The sequence below is a fragment of the Rhineura floridana genome, chromosome 1, assembly GCF_030035675.1.
Source record: "Rhineura floridana isolate rRhiFlo1 chromosome 1, rRhiFlo1.hap2, whole genome shotgun sequence".
NCBI classification, from domain to species: domain Eukaryota; kingdom Metazoa; phylum Chordata; class Lepidosauria; order Squamata; family Rhineuridae; genus Rhineura; species Rhineura floridana.
In genome coordinates this window covers 16,316,343-16,340,093 of record NC_084480.1, presented here as the reverse complement: position 1 = coordinate 16,340,093, position 23,751 = coordinate 16,316,343, and the positions used below count along the sequence as shown (strand labels likewise).

At 44.1% G+C, this 23,751-nt stretch overlaps 1 protein-coding gene across 5 annotated transcripts in view; it reads right to left on the bottom strand.

Annotated features, from left to right (window-relative positions):
- Window positions 1-6,261: 6,261 nt before the first annotated feature.
- The window catches only part of MAPK4 (mitogen-activated protein kinase 4), a 118,067-nt gene continuing 100,577 nt past the window's right edge, over window positions 6,262-23,751 (bottom strand). For all 5 annotated transcript variants that reach the window (XM_061614482.1, XM_061614497.1, XM_061614491.1 and 2 more), the window contains 3 exons: window positions 16,294-16,455; window positions 10,172-10,373; window positions 6,262-9,078 (listed from right to left, as the gene is read on the bottom strand). In XM_061614482.1, the coding sequence (XP_061470466.1) occupies window positions 8,391-9,078; window positions 10,172-10,373; window positions 16,294-16,455 (1,052 nt within the window). In that variant the 3' untranslated portion in view covers window positions 6,262-8,390. The remainder of the gene's footprint in view (window positions 9,079-10,171; window positions 10,374-16,293; window positions 16,456-23,751) is intronic.

The following is a 23,751-nucleotide window of genomic DNA, read 5'->3' as shown; positions in this document are numbered from 1 at the left end:
ATAAGGAGATTGCAGAGAAGCTAAATGAATTCTTTGCATCTGTCTTCACAGTGGAAGATATAGGGCAGATCCCGGAACCTGAACTAACATTTGCAGGAAGGGATTCTGAGGAACTAAGACAAATAGTGGTAACGAGAGAGGAAGTTCTAAGCTTAATGGACAATATAAAAACTGACAAATCACCGGGCCCGGATGGCATCCACCCGAGAGTTCTCAAAGAACTCAAATGTGAAATTGCTGATCTGCTAACTAAAATATGTAACTTGTCCCTTGGGTCCTCCTCCGTGCCTGAGGACTGGAAAGTGGCAAATGTAACGCCAATCTTCAAAAAGGGATCCAGAGGGGATCCCGGAAATTACAGGCCAGTTAGCTTAACTTCTGTCCCTGGAAAACTGGTAGAAAGTATTATTAAAGCTAGATTAACTAAGCACATAGAAGAACAAGCCTTGCTGAAGCACAGCCAGCATGGCTTCTGCAAGGGAAAGTCCTGTCTCAGTAACCTATTAGAATTCTTTGAGAGTGTCAACAAGCATATAGATAGAGGTGATCCAGTGGACATAGTGTACTTAGACTTTCAAAAAGCGTTTGACAAGGTACCTCACCAAAGGCTTCTGAGGAAGCTTAGCAGTCATGGAATAAGAGGAGAGGTCCTCTTGTGGATAAGAAATTGGTTAAGAAGCAGAAAGCAGAGAGTAGGAATAAACGGACAGTTCTCCCAATGGAGGGCTGTAGAAAGTGGAGTCCCTCAAGGATCGGTATTGGGACCTGTACTTTTCGACTTGTTCATTAATGACCTAGAATTAGGAGTGAGCAGTGAAGTGGCCAAGTTTGCTGATGACACTAAATTGTTCAGGGTTGTTAAAACAAAAAGGGATTGCGAAGAGCTCCAAAAAGACCTCTCCAAACTGAGTGAATGGGCAGAAAAATGGCAAATGCAATTCAATATAAACAAGTGTAAAATTATGCATATTGGAGCAAAAAATCTGAATTTCACATATACGCTCATGGGGTCTGAACTGGCGGTGACCGACCAGGAGAGAGACCTCGGGGTTGTAGTGGACAGCACGATGAAAATGTCGACCCAGTGTGCGGCAGCTGTGAAAAAGGCAAATTCCATGCTAGCGATAATTAGGAAAGGTATTGAAAATAAAACAGCCGATATCACAATGCCGTTGTATAAATCTATGGTGCGGCCGCATTTGGAATACTGTGTACAGTTCTGGTCGCCTCATCTCAAAAAGGATATTATAGAGTTGGAAAAGGTTCAGAAGAGGGCAACCAGAATGATCAAGGGGATGGAGCAACTCCCTTACGAGGAAAGGTTGCAGCATTTGGGGCTTTTTAGTTTAGAGAAAAGGCGGGTCAGAGGAGACATGATAGAAGGGTATAAAATTATGCATGGCATTGAGAAAGTGGATAGAGAAAAGTTCTTCTCCCTCTCTCATAATACTAGAACTCGTGGACATTCAAAGAAGCTGAATGTTGGAAGATTCAGGACAGACAAAAGGAAGTACTTCTTTACTCAGCGCATAGTTAAACTATGGAACTTGCTCCCACAAGATGCAGTAATGGCCACCAGCTTGGACGGCTTTAAAAGAAGATTAGACAAATTCATGGAGGACAGGGCTATCAATGGCTACTAGCCATGATGGCTGTGCTCTGCCACCCTAGTCAGAGGCAGCATGCTTCTGAAAACCAGTTGCCGGAAGCCTCAGGAGGGGAGAGTGTTCTTGCACTCGGGTCCTGCTTGTGGGCTTCCCCCAGGCACCTGGTTGGCCACTGTGAGAACAGGATGCTGGACTAGATGGGCCACTGGCCTGATCCAGCAGGCTCTTCTTATGTTCTTATGTTCTTATGCTTGCTCATTAACAATGCATCATCAATCATAAATTAAACATACTCGGGCCTATCTGCTATATACTGGAAGCTAAATTTGCTTTTCTTATAATCCCAAGGCCGGTGGTCTTTTGCTTAATTTTATTATATATATATATATATATATATATATATATATATATATATATATATATATATATGAATTATAGAAAAAATCCATTTTTCCTCCATCACTAGCATTCATTGGAGGGAGCCATAACTGTGGAATTGGCGTAAATGTGTTATGTGGTGTACTGCAAATATGGCCTAAGAGAGAGAGGCAGAGAATCAGTGTTAAAGTTAAATGGCTGTAGTTGGTTGTGATCATTTCGGTTAATTGAAAGGTAGGGTAAATTCTTTGAATAGACAAACACATAAATACATACAATATCTATTGCAGGCTATCTGTTGTCTTGGGACTACAACCCTTCAAACTCTTGTCCAACTTTTATTTGTCTGTATGTTCAAGGGTCAATTAAAACCTGAAACGAAGCCAATGACTCCTAGCAAAATAAGATGCTCTACTTTAGAGCAGAAACAACATTTATGAGGAGTCAGCAGCGGGTCCCCTGCAAGGGTCTGGGGCCTTGGCAGGTTCCCTACAATGCCGATCCCAGCGCCAGCTCTGACAAACCCCATTGCAGGTGAATAGAGGTGGAGGAAATGCAAAAAGCAAAGCAGGGATATCAAGAAAGCACTTGCTAGGGCATCTCTGATCTTGGATTATCACACTCTTCAAAGAGGAGGAGCTAACTGAGCCTGTGTCCCTTAAATTGTGAGGGCTCCCACAGAAAAACCACATTTTTATGTGATTTGTAGACTAATAAATGCATAAATAGTATTTTTATTAATTTGGTGGGGCAATTATGGAAATAAACATACTAGAGCTAAGCTCAATACGGTGAAAGTTGTAAGCTCACTAAAACAAATAGGCCTGTTTCATCTAAGTCTAAGTCCCATCTGCACTATATATTTAAACTAGTATCATAACACTTTAAACAGCCATAGCTTCCTCCAAAGAATCCTGGGAATTGTAGTTTGTTAAGTGTGCTGAGATCTATAGATCTCTATTCTCACAGAGCTACAATTTTCAGGATTCCCTGGGAAGAGGGATGAACTGTTAAACCACTCTTGAAATTGTAGCTCTGTGGGAGGAAGAAGGTTTCCTAACACCTCTTAGCACCCTTAACAACTTTCAGTTCCCAGGATTCTTTGGGATAAGCTATGGCTGTTTACATTGAAAGCAACTCATACCATTTTATAGTGCCTTGATTGGGCTAAGGAAAGGGACGAGTCATTTTGTTTTGCTGAGGTACTGTGCCTTGTCTTCCTGGTTCTTTCATTTTGCCTTTTCTAGACAAATGGCCCAGCACCTGAAAGTCCTTTTTGAAAAAAAGTCCTTCCCCTATCAAAACTGCCTAGAAGGCTTAGTCTTCTTGACATGCTAGTTCTCAAAGTACACTGAGGGATAAGTGAGTGAATATTCAGGGGGAGCCTCCAATTATGCAAAGGCTGCCTTCATCAAAGGCCGCACTACACTACATATCCGATGCAGCTCAGCTGAGAATTCCAGTGTTTTGAGTTCTGCCAAACTAAATGCTACAGTCAGCTGCAAACCCACCCACCCCAATATATGGACATTAATAGCTATTTGAGATGTACAATCTTGGTAGGACCCAGGGGAGAGGGGGAATCAAAGAGCAAGCAAGACAGATGATGCCTTTCATGAAGATCTGCTAATGTTCAGAATGCATACCCAAAGCAGTGTGCATTTTAAAAGAGTTCTGTGGAACTCGAACGTTTGTACATACACTTCATTCTCCAAATAAAAATGCTATCTCGCCAGAAGTAATATACAAGTCTCTCAAGTGTTAAATAATAAGCAAGATAAATTTTCCAAAAGAAATTACATAATCCAGTGAACAAAATGGTGCAAAGAAGGTTTTTTTAGAAAACAGCATGCTAATTACACATTTTCAATTTCCTTTTAAAAAAAGTTCAAGCAGATTAAATAGAAGTATTTAGCATTTCTTCAATATACAAATGAAACTCAACCAATTAATTCATAAGGTGCTCAGAAATGTGAATGAAAATAGAGCCTACAGCAGATCCATTGTGTGTATATTTATTTATTTACAAAGATTCTGTGACTTTTCACTTTATTCCTTTTTCTTCCAAGGACACTTCAGTGCAAAACAACTCTGGCAAAAGAGCAGAAGTCCTGTCTTGGCTAATCCTGGAAAACTCATGTGAGTGCCATTTTTTAATATGTAGATGTACAACCACTGGCCTCAAAGCAATTTTAAAAAAATCACCATTCTATTCCATTCTATAACTCAGCCCTATGCTCCAGGGCAGCCTTTCCCAACCAGTGTGCCTCCAGATGTTGTTGGACCACAACTCCCATCAGCCTCAGCCAGCATTGCCAATGGCTGAGGCTGATGGTAGTTGTGGTCCAACAACATCTGGAGGCACACTGGTTGGGAAAGGCTGCTCCAGAGGCTCCATCTAGGCTGAAATACCAGCCTGCCTGAGCATCTGGTCAGCTGACCGTTAGCCAATCCCTGCCCATCTGGCCCTATAAAGCTCCTGCCTCAGAGCTTCCTTGTCAGTCTGAGTAATTTTATTTATTTATTTATTATTTTCTTTATACCCCACCCTTCCTTCCAGCAGGAGCCCAGGGCGGCAAACTAAAACACTAAAAACACTTTAAAACATCATAAAAAGACCTCAAAATACATTAAAACAAAACAACGTTAAAAACATTTAAAAAAAACTTTTAAAACCTCTTTAAAAAAGGGTTAAAGATATTAAAAGACATGTTAAAAGCAATTCTAACACAGACGCAGACTGGGATAGGTCTCAACTTAAAAGGCTTGTTGGAAGAGGAAAGTCTTCAAAAGGCACTGAAAAGATAACAGAGATGGCGTCTGCCTAATATTTAAGGGGAGGGAATTCCACAGGGTAGGTGCCGCCACACTAAAGGTCCATTTCCTATATTGTGCAGAACGAACCTCCTGATAAGATGGTATCTGCAGAGCGCAGTGATCGGCTGGGTATATAAGGGGTGAGACGGTCTTTCAGGTATCCTAGTCCTGAGCTCTATAGGGCTTTGTACACCAAAACTAGAACCTTGAACTTGGCCCAGTAGCAAATGGGCAGCCAGTGCAGTTCTTTCAGCAGTGGGATGACATGTTGGCGATACCTGCCCCAGTGAGCAATCTCGCTGCTGCATTTTGCACTAGCTGCAGCTTCCCGACCAACCTCAAGGGCAGCCCCACATAGAGCGCATTACAGTAATCCAGCCTGGAGGTTACCAGTGCGTGGACAACAGTGGTCAGGCTATCCCGGTCCAGAAAAGGCCGCAGCTGTCTTACCAGCCGAAGCTGGTAAAAGGAACTCCTAGCCACAGAGGTCACCTGGGCCTCTAGCGACAAAGATGGATCCAGGAGCACTCCCAGACTATGGACCTGCTCTTTCAGAGGGAGTACAACCCCATCCAAAGCAGGCAACTGACCAATTATCCGAATTCGGGAACCACCAACCCACAGCGCCTCCATCTTGCTAGGATTCAGACTACGTTTACTGGCCCTCATCCAGCCCACCACCGAGTCCAGGCAGTGGTCCAGGGCTTGCACGGCCTCTCCTGATTCAGATGTTACGGAGTAACAGAGTCGGGTATCATCAGCATACTGCTGACACCTCGCCCCAAAGCTCCTGATGACTGTTCCCAAGGGCTTCATATAGATGATAAACAGCATGGGGGACAAGATGGTACCCTGTGGCACCCCACAGCACAGCTGCCATAGCAGTAATGTCTTCTGTATGGAAATTTATCCAAAGCAACAGTTCCCTTTCACCACTTGCTGTCTTCAACCTTGATCCCTGCCTGTTTTGGACAGCACACCTGCTTCTGGAGTGCTTGTACCAACAACCAATTCCTTTGAACCCTGGAAACTGATAGGCTACAGCAGGGGTCCCCAACTATTTGGGGCCTGGGTGAACATTTGGAAATCTAAGAAACTGTGGCTGTGTAAACACTCCAGTTTACTCCTCATCCAATGCGCTCCCAGCACTTGTTTGGAAAGCAGTGTACACATGATGTTAGCCGCCATCCATATCTATCCTGTACCTATCCTATTGTTTTTGTGAAACACTGTGGGTTTTTTAATTGATTTTTAATAAATTAGGAAACACTGTGGCCACATTCACACCATACATTTATTCCGCTATTATTCCATTTTAAATAATCACGGCTTCTCCCAAAGAATCCTGGTAAGTGTAGTTTGTTAAAGGGGGGCTGAGAGTTGTTGGGAGACCCCTGGTCTCCTCAGACAGCTACAATTCCCAGAGTGGTTTAACTCTCAATCCCTCTTCCCAGGGAACTCTGAAAATTGTAGCTCTTGTGAGGGAACAGGGTCTCCTCACAACTCTCAGCATCTGTCACAAACTACAGTTCCCAGCATACTTTGGGGGAAAGCCATGATTGTTGAAAGTGGAGTAATAATGGAATAAATGTACAGTGTGAATGCAGCCTGTGTTTTGATCCTTTTTACACCAAACCACCTTCAATCTGAATTGAGAAAAAGAACCTAGCTGAGTTTTAAACTGGTAATGTGAAGACAGCCTGTCATGGGCACCACAGAACATCCATGTCACAAGAGAAAAACTCACAAAGCTCAACCGCCACCACAAAAAAAAAATGCAGGCAAAACACCTACATATAGCTCAAAACAAATAAAAACACACACGCAAATAATAATCAAGCAACAACAAAAATGTACACACAACTAGAATGACCTAGGGCCTTTGTGGTTGCCATGGGGGGGTCTGAGGGTTTGGGAGGGTGGGAGACCCCAGGCTTAGAGCCTGACTCTTGCTAAGCCTGACTAGAGTCTTGACACCATTGCCCCAATCCAGCAAAGAGAAATGCGTGGCCAAATAAGTTTTGTACTTGTTGTTCTTAGGGTTGAGATGTCCAAACCAATTATGTTGTCTTGAGCAGCACCTACCATCAGTGCAGAGGTGGGAGCAATGGTAACATGGCTAAGGCTGCACAGGTTCCCCCACTCCATTTTCAGTGCTGGGACATATGTACACAATATCCACATTTTTTCCCGTTGGATTGGGGACCTCAAAATGTAACAGCATGCATAACCCGGTAAAGACAATATCATAAAGGAAAACGATAAGTTTAGAATTCTTGCAACTCTGAATCTTGTGATAAAGACCTGAGAAACAAAAACCTGTGGCACACAAACCTCAACAAGAACTCGTGCCTTGATCCTCAAAATCAGGTGTTGACACTTGGAGTTCCATTGGCTGCAGGGAACACACTGGTGAAGCAGCACCCAGCAGGATTGAACCCTTTGCTCACCAGCTGATCAGCAGGGAGTTCAATCCTGCCAGCTTCACCAGCACATTTCCTGCAGGGAACACACTGGCGAAGCAGCACCCGGCAGGATTGAACCCTTTGCTCGCCAGCTGATGAGCAGGGAGTTCAATCCTGCCAGCTGCAGGGTCTTCTTCACCAACACATTTCCTGCAGAGAACACACTGGCGAAGCAGCACCCAGCAGGATTGAACCCTTTGCTCACCAGCTGATGAGCAGGAAGTTCAATCCTGCCAGCTGCAGGGTCTAGTTTGCCAGCATGTTTCCCTGCTTTCACTAATGCCATTTATACCCTGCCTTTCTTCATTGGTGAAGCTCAGGGCAACACGCATGGGTTTCCCAGGTGGTCGTCTTCCATCCAGGCACGGACCTAACCCAGACCTGTGTAGCTTTTGTAAGGGTGCTGAAGCGTGCACCTTCAAATCCACTGGTTTCAATGAGCTTTCCACCTGCAAAAAATTGGGGTGGAAAATTGGAAGCTTCCTTGTTTGTCCATCTAGCCCAGTGTTGTCTACTCTGAGTGGCAGTGGCTCTCCAGGGTCTCAAGGGGAGAGGTCTTTACTTGCCACCTCATCTTTTTAACTGGATAAGCACAGGGTTGAATTTGAGACTTTTTGCATGCAAAGCATGAGCAATCCCACTTAGCTAGAGCCCTTCCCCTAAGTGATTTGTGAAATGCTTTAGACTCTCAGGAAAAGTGCCATATCGTTGCGAAGCACGATGTCACTAAAAACCGGGGTGCCTGGTTATCATAAGGAAAAGGGGTCTTCTTCCAATCTTATGACTCTCAAAGCAACACTGATATAACCTATCTGTAAATTAAGAATTTAGCATCCTTTGTATCCAGGACTCTTCTGCACTGGGGACTCACGTCCAAAACATGCTCCTGAAGGTACAAGGCAAGATTGTTAAGGCTGCATAAGAATCCCCCAAAATTTCATTCACACCTCTAGATTGGGGATTTTGCTTGTGCTTGCCCTTAACATAAAGGCATTTCATTAACATTGGATAAAGAGGTGACATGTTTCATGTGCAATCAAACCTTGGTTGCCATTCAGTATTGGGTAACTGGTGCAATAAATGGAAGAATTTGTAGAAAGATTAGCCATGAATGTTTAATTTTCTACCACCTCTCTTTATGATACACTTCGGTCTGTACAATCTCTTTAGGGTGTTCTGCTAGACATGCACCATTGATGTCTTTGAGCTTGTTGTCAGGCAGGTCCTCAGGCTTTGTGCAAAGTTTTAACGCTCTGGAAATGAAGACATCCAAATCAAACTGAGGGTCGCTTTCACTGTTGACCTCCTTGGATTCTTTATGGAGATGGTGAGGAGAAGATGGCAAGGTCCGTTCTTGAATCTCCGGGAGAGGGTTGGGGCATTCGAGACCCGTCTGGGTACTAGTCACCCACTGCGCTATCTCTAGGAATAGATTGGATGGTTCCTCCTCCAAAGCTAACTCCGCTGTGGGTGCAATAGATGCTCTTTTCCAGTGGGACAAGTCTAAGATGAGCTTGGGCTCTGAATAATGGTGGAGTTTGTTGTCCCTCCATAGCAGCTTGTCTAAGTAGGAAGGTGACCCAACTTTGTAATCGCACGATCGCCCATAATCCCCTTCGAATGCCCGGTCCATCGAAGAATGTGATTGCTCCAGGAATCTCTCTGAGCTGCTCTGGGAATATTTGCGTGGATCCACTTGAGCCTCCTCGGCAATGGATTCCGATCCCGCTCGGGGGTCACGTTGCACCTCATCCAAATCGTGGCACTTCTCTTGTCGCCATTCCAAATCAGAGGATAAGCTCACTTGATACCTGTTTGTTCGAAATGACAACCATGTTAGACACACAATTAAACATCAGATATGTCAGTTGCACATTCCCATGTAATCACATAAAGAAATTAATTCTTTCATTTCAAAGACTGTATTGCCCAGAGCTTGGGAGGGGCCATAGACCAGGGATAGTGCATCTACTTTCCATGCAGAAGGTCCCAGGTTAAATCCCTGGCATCTCCAGGTACGGCTGGGAAAGGTCTCTATCTGAAATCCTGGAGAGGTGCTGCCAACCAGTGTAGGCAATACTGAGCTAGATGGACCAAGAGTGTGACTCAGTATAAGGCAGGTTCCTTTGGGCGATATCCAACCAAGTACACCCACTAACACAAGGATTTTTGGCTGCACAAGGGAACTTCCTCTCTTCCCCTGTGCGCCCCCTGGAGTTTGCTCCAACCCTCCACAGCAGATTTAGGGAAGGTGCAGAGGGCACGCAGGGAGAGAAGAGAGGGCAAACTCCATTGTTCACATAGAAATCCCTGCACATTGAATATCGCTCTTTGTTCCTAACTTTCAAGAAGGCTTATATCGAAAGTATACATAACATTAACAGTCCTTAATAGGTATATATTTAGAAGTAAGCTGGCTTGGGACTAACTCTCATGTAAATCAGTATCCAGGGGTGTAGTCGTCCAGGGTCTCGGGGGGTCTTAGACCCTTTACGTTTTTGGGAGCAGGGTCCTTATGTCTCCATAGGAGTGTGTTAGCCACTGAGAAGAGTTTTCTAGCTCGCTTCCTTGTCCTTTCCTGCTGATTGGAGCCAATCAGAATGAAATGAGATGAGTCAGCCACTGAGAAGACTCCTTTCAGTAGCTAACACTCTCCCCTCTCATGCTTATTGGCTTCTACGGAAGTCTGTTGTTGTGGGAGAAGGTGTTAACAATGTTCTCATTCCCAACCCAGCAATAAAAAGGGGGAGGGAGTGTGGCTGTGACTATTATGAAGGGACCCTGCCCTTCTGAATTTGTCACTACACTACTGTCAGTACCTCTGAAATCAGTCTCAAAATGATAAAAGCAACAGCTAAGCTGTAAAAAATAAATAGAACAGCAATACAATGTGAATAAATGCACCTGTCCCAATTGGACATCTGGCTTTGGTTAGCTTCCATCAGCAAAATGTCATCAATCTCGTCTTCAATCCGGAAAGGATGCTGAGAAACAGGTTCATCCTCAGGACAGTAATATGGGCTCATATAAGGATGCTGAAGAGCCATCTCTGCAGTCAGCCGGTCCATGGGATTGAATGTCAGAATCTTCTCCAGGAAATCAATGGCTGTGGTTGGCAAGTTAAATCATCAGATCAGCTGTATGTACACAAAAGCAGTTCTTGTTCCCCAAGAAAGATTCACGTGGGACCATTTCTAGGCATGCTAGAACAGTCACCCCTGAAATCAGATAAAGACTTAACCTTTAAGCTCTATATCTATTTAATTATGGGATGTAATTGTCCTTGATTCAAAAGTGGAACTCTAATTATGTTTAACGGGAGTGATGTGCATGCTTTGGAAGGATGGTGAGTCCTGAGGATGTTAGTTCTTTAAAATTAGGACAGGAGTCACAGCAGAGACACCAAAACAGAGCCAGCTCTTAACCATTATAACAGAAAGAAATCCTATACATCTCTACTCAGAACCAGGCTGTTTTGTATTCAGTGGGGCTAACCCTAGCACAGGAGTCACCAATCATTAATTTTGGCCAGTGGGTATTTTGAGATTTTTCAGGAAGTGCTGTGGACACCAGTCACAAAATGGCTGCATGGGGGTGGGGGGAACACAAAGTGGCTGCCACATCTTAAAAGACAGAAAAGACAGGTCTACAAAATGGTGTGGGCATGCCCCCCATCAGCTGCCCTATCAATGGGAGAAAAGGCACCTATATCAGCCACTGCCACCCGTGCTCTTTGCACCTCTCCTCTGGTCAGAATCCTGGTATCCAATGAAATATATTTAAGGGTGTGTGTTCAATGTAGGCAAGACTAAGCCAGTGGAAACAAGGACTGAGCAGGAAGAACAAGCCGTCTCTTGTGCAATTATTGATTTTTGAGAGGCTATTTACTGAGATCTTTCAGAGGCACTATAGGAGGTTCTAGCAGGCACATTCATACTCCGAGCCCTAGCAAGACGGTTTAGGATTGCAGGCTAACACTGCAATCCTTACACGATTCTTCAGAAGTAAACCACTGAGCTTACCCTTATATACCCAGCTGATCACTGCTCTCTGCAGGTGAGGACCTTCTGTGGACACCATCTTATCAGGAAGTCCATTCCGCACAATACAGGAAGTGGACCTTTAATGTTGTGGCACCTACCCTTTGGAATTTCTTCCCCTTAAATATTAGACAGGCGCCATCTCTGTCATCTTTTTGGGGCCTACTGAAGACTTCCTCTTTCAACAAGCCTCCTAAGTAGAGACCTTTTCCCAGTCTGCATCTGTTCTGGAATTGCTTGTTAAGACGTTTGTAAAGCTTTTTTAAAAACGTTTTTAAATGTTTTGTTTTAATATGTTTTTTAAAATAAATAAATAATAATAATTTAATTTATAAGCCGCCTATCTGGCCAATGGCCACTCTAGGCGACGTACAATTTAGTTGCAATAAATGCATCATAATAAAATACACATAAAATACATATAACAGTAAAACTATAAATAACAATAGCAGTTCAGAGTAATAGGCGATTAGTCCTAAAAAATTAACCCTCCCCGGAAGTCCCAAAGGCCTGTCTGAAGAGCCAGGTCTTCAAGGCTTTGCGGAATACATTCAGGAAAGGGGCATGCCGAAGATCGTACGGGAGGGAGTTCTAGAGAGTGGGGGCCGCCACTGAAAATGCCCTCTCTCTAGTCCCCACCAACCTAGCTGTTTTAGTTGGTGGGACTGAGAGAAGGCCCTGAGTGGCTGATCTTGTCGGGCGGCATAATTGGTTGGTGGCGCTGGAGGCGCTCCATCAGGTAAACTGGGCCGAAACCGTGTAGGGATTTAAAGGTTAATACCAACACCTTGAATTAAGCCCGGAAAACAACAGGAAGCCAGTGAAGATCGAACAACACTGGGGTGATATGTTCCCGGCGGCGACAATTTGTGAGTAGTCGAGCCGCAGCATTTTGTATCAGTTGTAATTTCCAGACCGTTTTCAAGGGTAACCCCACGTAGAGCGCATTACAGTAGTCTAAACGAGAGGTGACCAGGGCATGTACTACCAGTGGGAGCTGATGAACAGGGAGGTAGGGTTGCAGCCTACGAATGAGGTGTAATTGATACCAAGCTGCCCGGCTCACTGCCGAAATCTGAGCCTCCATGGACAGCTTGGAATCAAGTACAACCCCAAGGCTGCGGACCTGGTCCTTTAGGGGCAGTCTCACCCCGTTGAACATCAGGTCAACATTTCCCAACCTTCCCCTGTCTCCCACAAGCAGCACCTCAGTCTTATCGGGATTTAACTTCAACCTGTTCCTTCCCATCCATCCACTCACGGATTCCAGACACTTGGACATGGTCTCCACAGCCAACTCTGGCGAAGATTTAAACGAGAGATAGAGCTGAGTGTCGTCCGCATATTGGTGACACTGCAGCCCAAATCTCCTAATGATTGCCCCCAGCGGCTTCATATAGATATTAAATAGCATGGGAGAGAGGATAGAGCCCTGTGGCACACCACAATCGAGAGGCCAAGGGTCTGAAACCTCCTCCCCCAATGCTACCTGTTGATGCCTATCGGAGAGAAAGGAATGGAACCACTGCAATACAGTGCCTCCTATTCCCAATCCCTCCAGGCAATGTAGAAGGATACTGTGGTCAACAGTATCAAAAGCCACTGAGAGATCAAGGAGGACAAGAAAGGTGAATTCTCCCCTATCTAATGCCCTCCTCATATCATCAACCAGAGCGACCAAGGCTGTTTCAGTTCCATGTCCAGTCCTGAAACCCGATTGGTATGGATCCAAATAATCCATTTCATCCAAGTGTGTCGACAACTGATTAGCCACCACTTGCTCAATGACCTTGCCCAAGAATGGTAAATTCGAAATTGGGCGAAAGTTATTCAAAACCTGGGGATCCAAAGATGCTTTGTTTTAATATGTTTTAACATGTTCTATTTTTAAGATGTTTTAGAGTCTGTTTTTGTTTGCCACCCTGGGCTCCTTCTGGGAGGAAGGGCGGGATATAAATTTACTAATAAATAAATAAATAAATAAATAAATAATATCAATGTGGTTTACTCACAGGAAAGTGTGTATAGGATTCTAGCCACAGAGTTTTCCATCTTCTCTACCAGGTGAACATAAACATCACAATTAGTGATTTTATATTTCCAAAGGTTTTTAAAGGAACAACCCAAATGTAGGATTTCCCTGTGGCAAAACTGGGGAAATGAAAATGCCTGAGAGGGAGAATAGCTGCAATGCTATATCTACATGAATTCAATAGGATTTACTTCTGAGCAGAGATGTATAGGATTGTGCTGCTCCAGTATTTATTAACATTTATTGCGGATAAGATTCCCAACCCATTGCTTTCTGACAGATACAATATGCAGATCAAAAATTATTTCTGAGGCAAGATAAATATATTCTGGTTTTCATTGTGAGAGAAAGTAACCAACAGAGTAGTTTCTTCTCCATTATCACAAATTTGCCTGTGCACAGAGAGCCTCTGGTTACCTAAATGTTTCTTGTATTGGTATTTTGTAAAGGTTTTTTATTACATCTATGTCCTGACCTTCCTCCAAAAACCTCAATGCAGCATACATGGTTATCCTCTTTTTTTTATCCTCACAACAATCAACTGAGGTAATTTAAGGCTAAGAGATGGTAACCGACTGACCCAAGGTCACCTGTTAAGCTTCAAGGCTGAGTGGGGATTTCAAGTTCTTCCCGCTCTTAGGCCTGGTTTGTGTGTCACACTAAGCCAAACTATGGCTTAGGATGAACAAACAAGTGTGCAGGCTATTGGAAGTGTTGGAAGGCAACTCAACTTGTTGGTGGGTTTGCATGGGGTTAAAATAGATGTGGGCGGGGGGAACCTCTATGCTTTCTAGACTGTCTTTCTGACCTAGCCTATGTTGACCTTCCGTCAGGTGTAAACTGATACTCTTAGGGTTGCTGACCTCATTTCTTGCTCTTCCCTTCTTTCTTTGTCCCACCTGGAGAGAGGAGACATCTTTCTCTTGTCTCTCTCCCTGCTGAGGTGAAGGTGTAAGCGTAGCTCCTTTGCATCTCCAACATCTCCAGCAGATCCCACACTATACACTTAAATCACATCCAAAGTACATTTAAAGAACATAACTCCACCCAAAGAATCCTGGAATCTGTGGTTACGCCCTCACAAAGCTACAACTTCCCAGCTCCCTTAACCAACTACAATTCCCATGATTCTTTGAGGGAAGTCATGTGCTTTAAATGTGCATTAGATGTGCTTTAAATGTTTGGAGACTCATATCCAAGCATGTATTTTCCATAAGAAACTAAGCTTTCTTATTTTCCACAGCAAAAGTATCTGTGTGACTGGAACCAAAAGGAACTCTACTTATACAGCATTAAATGTAAAGCCACTTCTAAGCTGTGTGTGCTAACTCTGCTAAATTAATCTGACACAAGCTTCACTTCTCCCCAGTTGTTTTGCTGCTGTACCGTGCTGAGCTAAGCTATGGTTTGACTTAGTGTGTTATCTGAACCCAGGCTGGAGTTGAGCTATCTAAACAAACCATGAGTTGCAACCAAAATGTGTCCTACGGGTTTATGGCTCATGGTTTGTCCACAAGAGCTAAATCAAGACCCCAGGTTCTCACAACATGCTAAGCCAAAACATGGCTTACCTTAGCAGCAAAACAATTGGGGAGGAGTGAAATGGCTGAAATCTCCTCTTCCAGAACCTGCATGCTCATGCCTTCACACTAAGGGCAAGTCCACATAGGGAGCCAGGATCCCAGGTTAAATTTAAGTTAAATCTACAGTTTCTCAAACCAAGTTGGCCCCAAACAGTAAATTCAGTGTTGCCCCTTTCAGTCCTTAAGTCCCAAATCCCTGCTTCATGTGGGCATCCCAAGGTGCAACCCATTGGCAAGGTTTAATGTGGCCCTGCAAACAAATCTTCATGCCCCATCAAAAGCACAGCCCAGCCCTGCGACCCCCTCACCCTCACCCCTGATATATTATTATGTGCAGTGGGGGCTAGGGGCTCCATGTCAGTGGGGCAGTGGAATCCTCTCTGGGTTTTAGTCTGAACTTTCAAGGAGCTGTCCAAGGTGCTTTGTATCCATCTCCATCCCTGAAATATTCTTATGTGCAGTGGCGGCTGGTGGTTCCATGTCAGTGGGGCAGTGGAATCCTCTCCAGGTTTTAGTGCGAACGTTCAAAGAGCACACCTTGGATAGCTCCTTGAAAGTTCAGACTAAAACCCAGAGCGGATTCCACCAGTCCACTGACATGGAGCCACCAGCTGCCACTGCTCATATGGGTCCCTTCTCCAGTGACTAGGAGTGGGGAAGCAATAAAAAGGTCTTCCTTTTCTATAAACAAGCAAGCAAATGCAAACTCTGGATCCCACCCCTCACTTCCTCAGATCACATAGATCTTCCTGGTGCTGCCTTAACTGAAGAGAAAGCAAACAGCAGCAGCCCTTCTGGCAACCACACAACAGCGGATTGGGTTTGTATTTTTCTTTTTGGATTTTCCCAGGATTGGGGAAATCTGAATTTATGAAAAGGAACAATGGGTTCTGATTGAGGGCAATTTCATGTGAATGATGCCCAGAAATTTTGGACTCAGACAACCTCAAACTCACAGCAAAGCCTAATGTGGACAAGTCCTAAGCTACGGTTTGGCTTAGCATGAGGTATGAACCAGGCCGTAAAACACTCCACCACTGCACTACACCAATTCCTTGTTATATCTTATCCCCAGCTAACAATTTTTACATGGAGTTTCTAGAGGTCTTCAATCCAGAGAAATGATCAGGTTCATGCTTGCTTAACTTTAGCAATGCTACAGCATCAGATTCACCTGGATCTAGACTACATTTCTTGTAGAAACTGAAACAACCTGATAGTTAGCTGGGGATGAGATATATTGCTAGCGCACAGGAATTATGTAATCTCATTTCTGCTGAGCTTGATGCTTATGCAGCCCCACTATGGAACAAATGTCATGCAGTAAAGGAGCCTACCCTTGGATCCCACCAGATGTGGAACCCACTCTACCTTTGGTGTTCACTTCGGGAAGAAGTTTCCGTAATGGCTTCTTCACTTCCCAGGTGCTGTTGATGAATGTCGGCATCACTTTGAGCAGTTCCTCCTTGTCCTCTTCATGGAAAACAGGGATTGTCTCCAAAATGAGCTGCATCTGTTCCAACTCGTGGCTTCCTAAACAAGCAAAAATGAGGCTGCTCATGAGGGCACCTTTCTGCGTTTCATCTTCTGATGACTATGGCCGGTGTTAACAAGCCACCACAGATCAAACATGACAGAATTTTATCACTTCCAAACACCATGCAATCTTACGTAATAGTGTAGTGCTATAAGAATGAGCCTAGGCAAGCCACAGGCTTGCATGTTTCCCTTTCCTCCTCCGGCATGGCCACAAGGAATTTGGAAGCTGTTGCTTTCATTTTAGATTAACCACATCTTGCCATGTCATTCAAATAAACTATGGTTTGTCAAAACAAGCCAACTTCAAACCATCGCTTACAATTAAAAAATAACAAATTATCCATATTTTAGGGTTTGGACACAGCACTAAACTGTGGTTAATCTAAAATGGATACAGAAGCTTCTGATCTCCTTGCAGCTGCACTCGGGGAGGAGAGAAGAGGGGTGGGTATGTGAACCTGAGAGTCCCTGTGGTTCATTCTCATAATGTGAAACCATGGTTTAGAGTTAAGTAAAGACCAGGCCAATTTTTTTTCTCCACTGAGTCATTGAGTCATCAAACATACAGTAATCAAATGACAGGAAACCAAATTATGTACATGTACATGTGTAGATCATGAAAAATTATGGAATGCCTTAAAATAAATGGGGGGTGCCACAGCGTCTGATTCTCCTAATGCACAACCTATACTCTGCACAAGAGGCTACTGTAAGGACAGAATATGGAGAAACCGATTGGTTCCCCAGCGGAAAGGGTATGAGACAGGTGTATTTTATCACCCTATTTATTTAATCTATACTCAGAACATATACGGAAAGTGGGATTGGACCAAGATGAAGGAGGTGTCAAAATTGGAGGGAGAAATATCAATAATTTAAGATATGCAGACGATACCATACTACTAGCAGAAACCAGTAATGATTTGGAACGAATGCTCATGAAAGTTAAAAAGGAAAGCACAAAAGCAGGACTACAGCTGAACGTCAAAAAGACTAAAGTAATGACAACAGAAGATTTTTGCAACTTTACAGTTGACAATGAGGACATTGAACTTGTCAAGGATTGTCAATACCTTGGCACAGTCATTAACCAAAATGGAGACAATAGTTAAGAAATTAGAAGAAGGCTAGGACTGGGTAGGGCAACTGTGAGAGAACTAGAAAAGGTCCTCAAATGTAAAGATGTATCACTGAACACTAAAGTCAGGATCATTCAGACCATGGTATTCCTGATTTCTATGTATGGATGTGAAAGTTGGACAGTGAAAAAAGTGGATAAGAGAAAAATCATTTGAAATGTGGTGTTGGAGGAGAGCTTTGCGCATACCATGGACTGCGAAAAAGACAAATAATTGGGTGTTAGAACAAATTAAACCAGAACTATTACTAGAAGCTAAAATGATAAAACGGAGGTTATCATACTTTGGACACATAATGAAAAGACATGCTTCATTAGAAAAGATAATAATGCTGGGAAAAACAGAAGGGAGTAGAAAAAGAGGAAGGCCAAACAAGAGATGGATTGATTCCATAAAGGAAGCCACAGACCTGAACTTACAAGATCTGAACAGGGTGGTTCACGAGAGATGCTCTTGGAGGTCACTGATTCATAGGGTCGCCATAAGTCGTAATCGACTTGGAGGCACGTAACAACAAACATGTGAACAGGCCCTAATGTTAGGCAAGTATGATGGTTACTGGGCTGATCATCATTACTGAATAATGGTTAATTCACACATTATATTTTCCATACATAGAGCAAGGGTGCTAGAAGTGTATAGCCTCTGGTGTGAAAATTATGTTGCATACACACGTGTTTGGAAGCCACTGCAAGCTGCTCTTTCCACTGAAACATGATAAATCCTCCTTGCCCAATCCTCTATGGCACATCTACACTGCAGACTTAAAACAGTGTTCAGTACTAATTCCTTCTCCCCTGGGAACTGTAACACTAAGGGGAAGGAAGGAAGCTGGGAATCTCTGTCAGAAAACTCTAAGCAGCCTCATGACGCTACAACTCCCAAGATTCTTTGGGGAGCAGGAAAATATGACATTTGGCCATGATTTTCCCACAAGAGGCTGTGATGGCCACCAACTTGGAATTATTTAAAACAGGATTACAGAAATTCATGGAGGAAAAGGGTATCAGTGGCTACTAATCCAGATGACTATGCTCTGCCTCCATAGGCGGAGACAGTATGCTTCCAAATACCAGTTGCTGGAAACCGCAGGAGGGGAGAGTGCTCATGTGGATGCAGCAGTGTGATGTGGCTGCAAAAAAGGCAAATGCTATATTAGGCTGCACTAACAGAAGTATAGTTTCCAAATCACGGGAAGTACTAGTTCCCCTCTATTCAGCATTGGTTAGGTCTCATCTTGAGTACTGCATCCAGTTCTGGTCTCTGCACTTCGATGCAGACAAACTGGAACAGGTTCAGAGGAGTGCAACAAAGATGATCAGGGGCCTGGAAACAAAGCCCTATGAGGAGAGAAAGAACTGGGCATGTTTCGCCTGGAGAAGAGAAGACTGAGGGGAGATATGATAGCACTCTTCAAGTACATGAAAGGTTGTCACATAGAGGAAGGACGGGATCTCTTCTCGATCGTCCCAGAGTGCAGGACACGGAATAATGGGCTCAAGTTGCAGAAAGCCATATTTCGACTGGACATCAGGAAAAACTTCCTAACTGTTAGAGCCATACGACAATGGAACCAATTACCTAGAGAGGTAGTGGGCTCTCCAACACTGGAGGCATTCAAGAGGCAGCTGGACAGCCATCTGTCAGGAATGCTTTGATTTGTATTCCTGCATTGAGCAGGGGGTTGGACTCGATGGCCTTATAGGCCCCTTCCAACTCTACTATTCTATGATTCTACTCTGGTACTGCTTGTGGGTTTCCCATAAGCAACTAACTGGCCACTGTGAGAACAGGATACTGGACTAGATGGGCCACTGGCCTGATCCAGCAGGCTCTTCTTGTGTTCTTATGATTGTGGCAATGACTATGACCAGGAATTGCAGGGTTTTCATTGGCTCTCTGCCCACAGCCTAACACAGCAAAGCACATTCAGCCACCGTAAAGCTGCTGAGGGGGACTGGTGTGTTGCCTTCTGCTGTTTATGCAGAAACTCACTCCAAGCTATTGATAGAACAAATTTTATTCTTGATGAAGCCTAGGAACCTGCCCAGGTACTAGTTAACTTCTCTAGCCAGGCCGCATCTCAGAGTCACCTTTCCAGCAGCTGGCCTCCTGGGTCATAGCCTAAAGGAGCAATGTGCTGGATATTTAGTTGATAATGCATACATTACATGGAGAAAGATGCAACATACTGGACATAAGAAGCCACAAGGAGATAAATCCAATATAAAGTTTGTAGTGTAGGTGTGCCCTCAGGATTCAGTCATATACCAGCAAATTTCGGTTGTGCAATAAAAGTGCATTTGGTGCTCTTTCACAGCAAACTCCCTGCCCCCACCTTCCCACAAAAATGTTTATTTGCAGTAAGGAAAGTGACAGAAAGTTGCACTGGAATGTGTGGCATAACAAACACTGCTTGATGCAATGTCATAAACAAATCAGAATGAATGCTCAATAAGCACAGGACGTCATATAACCTCCCTGCAAACAAATCAGGATAAATGATCAATGAACAGGTCCTCTAGAAAAACTCTCAGAGTTGGAGACTATGAGCTTACAGTGTTAAATGTCTATTTTTACCACTAGGTGGAAGAAGACAACAACAGTTTTTCATGCCATGATAAACAGCCAACAGATCTGTTCACAGTCCACAGACTGGCCATGCAACTAAACTTTCACAACAATTCAGTGAATAACTTGTGTGCTGTGCACCTCTAGGAATGATGCTCTTAACAAGGTTGACCCTGAGTGCCCTCTCCAGCATTGTGAAGCCCAGTTTGCACTTTGGTACACCAGTGAACTAAGGGCAATGAAACAGGCTGGATGGCTGCTAGAACGCAAGTGGTGAAAGGCTGATCGGGCACGAATAAAACATCATAACTGTGCCTACTGTGTGGTGGTGAGGGAAGCAAATAAGGCCCACTTCTCTGCCACATCAAATCCTCAAGCAGACGTCCAGTGGAGCTTTTCTGTATTGTCAGGGGTCTGCTGACATCAGCTCCAGGAAATGAAGTTTTAGACCCTTCAGAGGCCCACTGTGAATTGCAAGGCACTTTGAGAGTAAAGTTGCTTGCCTCCATAGCAGTCTTGATGCCCCATCCACATCTCCTGTAGTCCCCAGTGAGGTGTCCAGCGCAACATCTGCTGCAACTCCAGTGGAGCTTTTCTGTATTGTCAGGGGTCTGCTGACATCAGCTCCAGGAAATTAAATTTTAGACCCTTCAGAGGCCCACTGTGAATTGCAAGGCACTTTGAGAGTAAAGTTGCTTGCCTCCATAGCAGTCTTGATGCCCCATCCACATCTCCTGTAGTCCCCAGTGAGGTGTCCAGCGCAACATCTGCTGCAACTTCTTGGGATCAGTTTCAGTTGATGCAGCCTGATGATATGGACAAGGTGCTTGTGACAATGTGGGCAGCAATGTGTCCTTTCGACCCTTGCCCTTCTTGGATTATTAAAGGATACAGAGTGTGGTCAAGGCATCATTGTGGGAGAGAGTGGTCCTAGCAGCCCAGAAAGAGGCTGTGATCCGACAGTTTGTGCTGGACCCATTGGTTTTTGACAGCTACTGCCTGGTTGCAAACATTGAAAGGGTTGTGATTGAAAGGGTTGTGGTGCAGCAATTGCAAGTACTCTTGGATGAAACAGATTATCTTGTCACGTTCCAGTCTGGAATGACCTTTATCGGGAGAAGGATGGGGGAATGCGACCCTGTTATTCTTACTTGTTTTCGCGGTGGCTTGTGATATCATTGACCATGGTATCCTTCTGGGTCGACTTGGTGAGATGGGTATTTGAGGCACTGTTTTACAGTGGTTCCAATCCTATCTCCAGGGTCATTTTCAGAGAACAGAATTGGGTGATTGTGTTGTGGGATGCCGCAGGTTACAGTCTTGTCCCTGATACTGTTTAATATCTATAAGAAGCCCTTGGGAGCAGTCATCAGGAGATTTGGGGGTAAGGTGTCAGTAGTATGCTAATGATACCTAACTCTATTTCTCTGTAACATCTGAATCTGGAGAGGCTGTGCAAACCCTGGACCAGTGCCTGGACTCAGTTTTGGGCTGGATGAAGGCCAATAAACTGAGGGTGAATCCTAGCAACACAGAGGTGCTTTGGGTTGGTGGTTCCCAAGTTTGGATAATTGGTTAGTTGCATGCTTTGGATGGGGTCATACTCCCTCTGAAAGAGCAGGTCCATAGTCTGGGGGTGCTCCTGGATCCATCTTTGTCACTAGAGGCCCAGGTGACCTCAATGGGTAGGAGTGCCTGGTAAGACAGCTGCGGCTGTTTCTGGACTGGGATAGACTGACCACTGTTGTCCGTGTACTGGTAACCTCCAGGCTGGATTACTGTAATGTGCTCTGTGTGGGGCTGCCCTTGAGGTTGGTCCAGAAGCTGCAGCTGGTGCAAAATGCAATGGCGTGACTGCTCACTGGGTCAGGGTATCGCCAACCCCACTGCTGAAAGAATTGCACTGGCTGCCCACTAGCTACCAGCCCAAGTTCAAGGTTCTGGTTTTGGTGTACAAAAGCCTATACAGCTTCGGACCAGGATACCTGAAATATCATTTTACCCCTTATATACCCAGTCGATCACTACACTCTGCAGGGGAGGGCCTCCTGGAGATACCATCGTATCAGGAGGTCCATTCCACAGAACATAGGAAACGGACCTTTAGTGTAGTGGCACCTATCCTTTGGAATTCCCTCCCCTTAAGTATTAGACAGGCGCCATCTCTGCTGTCTTTTCGGTGCCTACTGAAGACCTTTCTCTTTCAACAATTATTTTAAGTAGAGACCTTATCCCAGTCTGTGTATCTGTTGGAATTGCTTTTTAATGTTTTTCAAGGTTTTAAAAAAGATGTTTTTAAAGATGTCTTGTTTTAATGTGTTTTTAAAGATGTTTTGTTTTAATATATTTTAAAGTCTGTTTTTAAGATGTTTTAGAGAACTTTTAGTGTTTTGTTTGCCAGCCTGGCTCCTACTGGGAGAAATAAATTTAATAAATAAATAAATAACTGCTCGGGAGCAATGAACACGAAGAGACACTGTTATGTGTTAGACATCAAGAACTTTATTGGTTACAGGTAGGTACGGGGGAGAAATTCAATTCAGTTAGCATTTAAAGGCAACATGACTGAATTTGCAATTTCTGAAACAATACACAAACTGAAACACAGTCATCCTTTGACATTTACACTTACCCAAATTTTGCAATGCAGTTCTCCAGCCAAGTAATATGTGAAAATGGAAATGGACTGCCTTCAAGTCGATCCCGACTTATGGCTACCCTATGAATAGGGTGTTCATGGTAAGCGGGATTCAGAGGGGGTTTACCATTGCCTTCCTCTGAGGCTAGTCCTCCTCCACAGCTGGCTAGGGCCTGCTCAGCTTGCCGCAGTTGCACAAGCCAGCCCCTTCCTTGTCCGCAACTGCCAGCTGGGGGGCAACTGGGCTCCTTGGGACTATGCAGCCTGCCCACGGTTGCACAGGTGTCTGTGTTTTTGATAAATTCATCTTCTTTTTCCTGATTTTTAAAAAAAAATTGCTTTGAAATCATCAATAGTGTGAGTGATACTTTTCTTGATCTGCTTTCTATGTGAGCTCTTCAAACGTGTATTCCCTTTCACTGATGTCAATGAAGTGTTGATTGTAACTGACAGACAGAAAGAAGCAGGGAGGAATGAGGTGTTAATTGTAAGCAGCAGGGGGGAAGACACTGACTTTATTATCTGCCTTAATCTGCTCTGCAATGCGCATGAGAAGGAATGTAAACAGGCAATAATTACAAAGTTCACAATAAAGATCAATACCAGTGGAGACTCGTGAATAGATAGCTATTATATCTCAGAGGAGATTGGACAAATGAAAAGGTATCAAAGGAAAAAGGAATTTGATCATAAATAACCGCTAGGGGGCCACACTTAAAAATGAAACGTAAAAAAGGAGAGGATTCCATCCATACTCTAGGCTGCCATAGCCAACCTGAAGCAACGCGGGGCTATCTGAATCCGATTTGGCTGAGGCCCAAAAGCCTTCGAAGAGGCCCGATTCAGCTCAGAGCTCAGGCCTCAGCCAAATACAGAGCACAGCCCCATTGAGAACTGAAACACAGCCATTCTTTGAAATTTGCACTTATCCAAAATTTACAA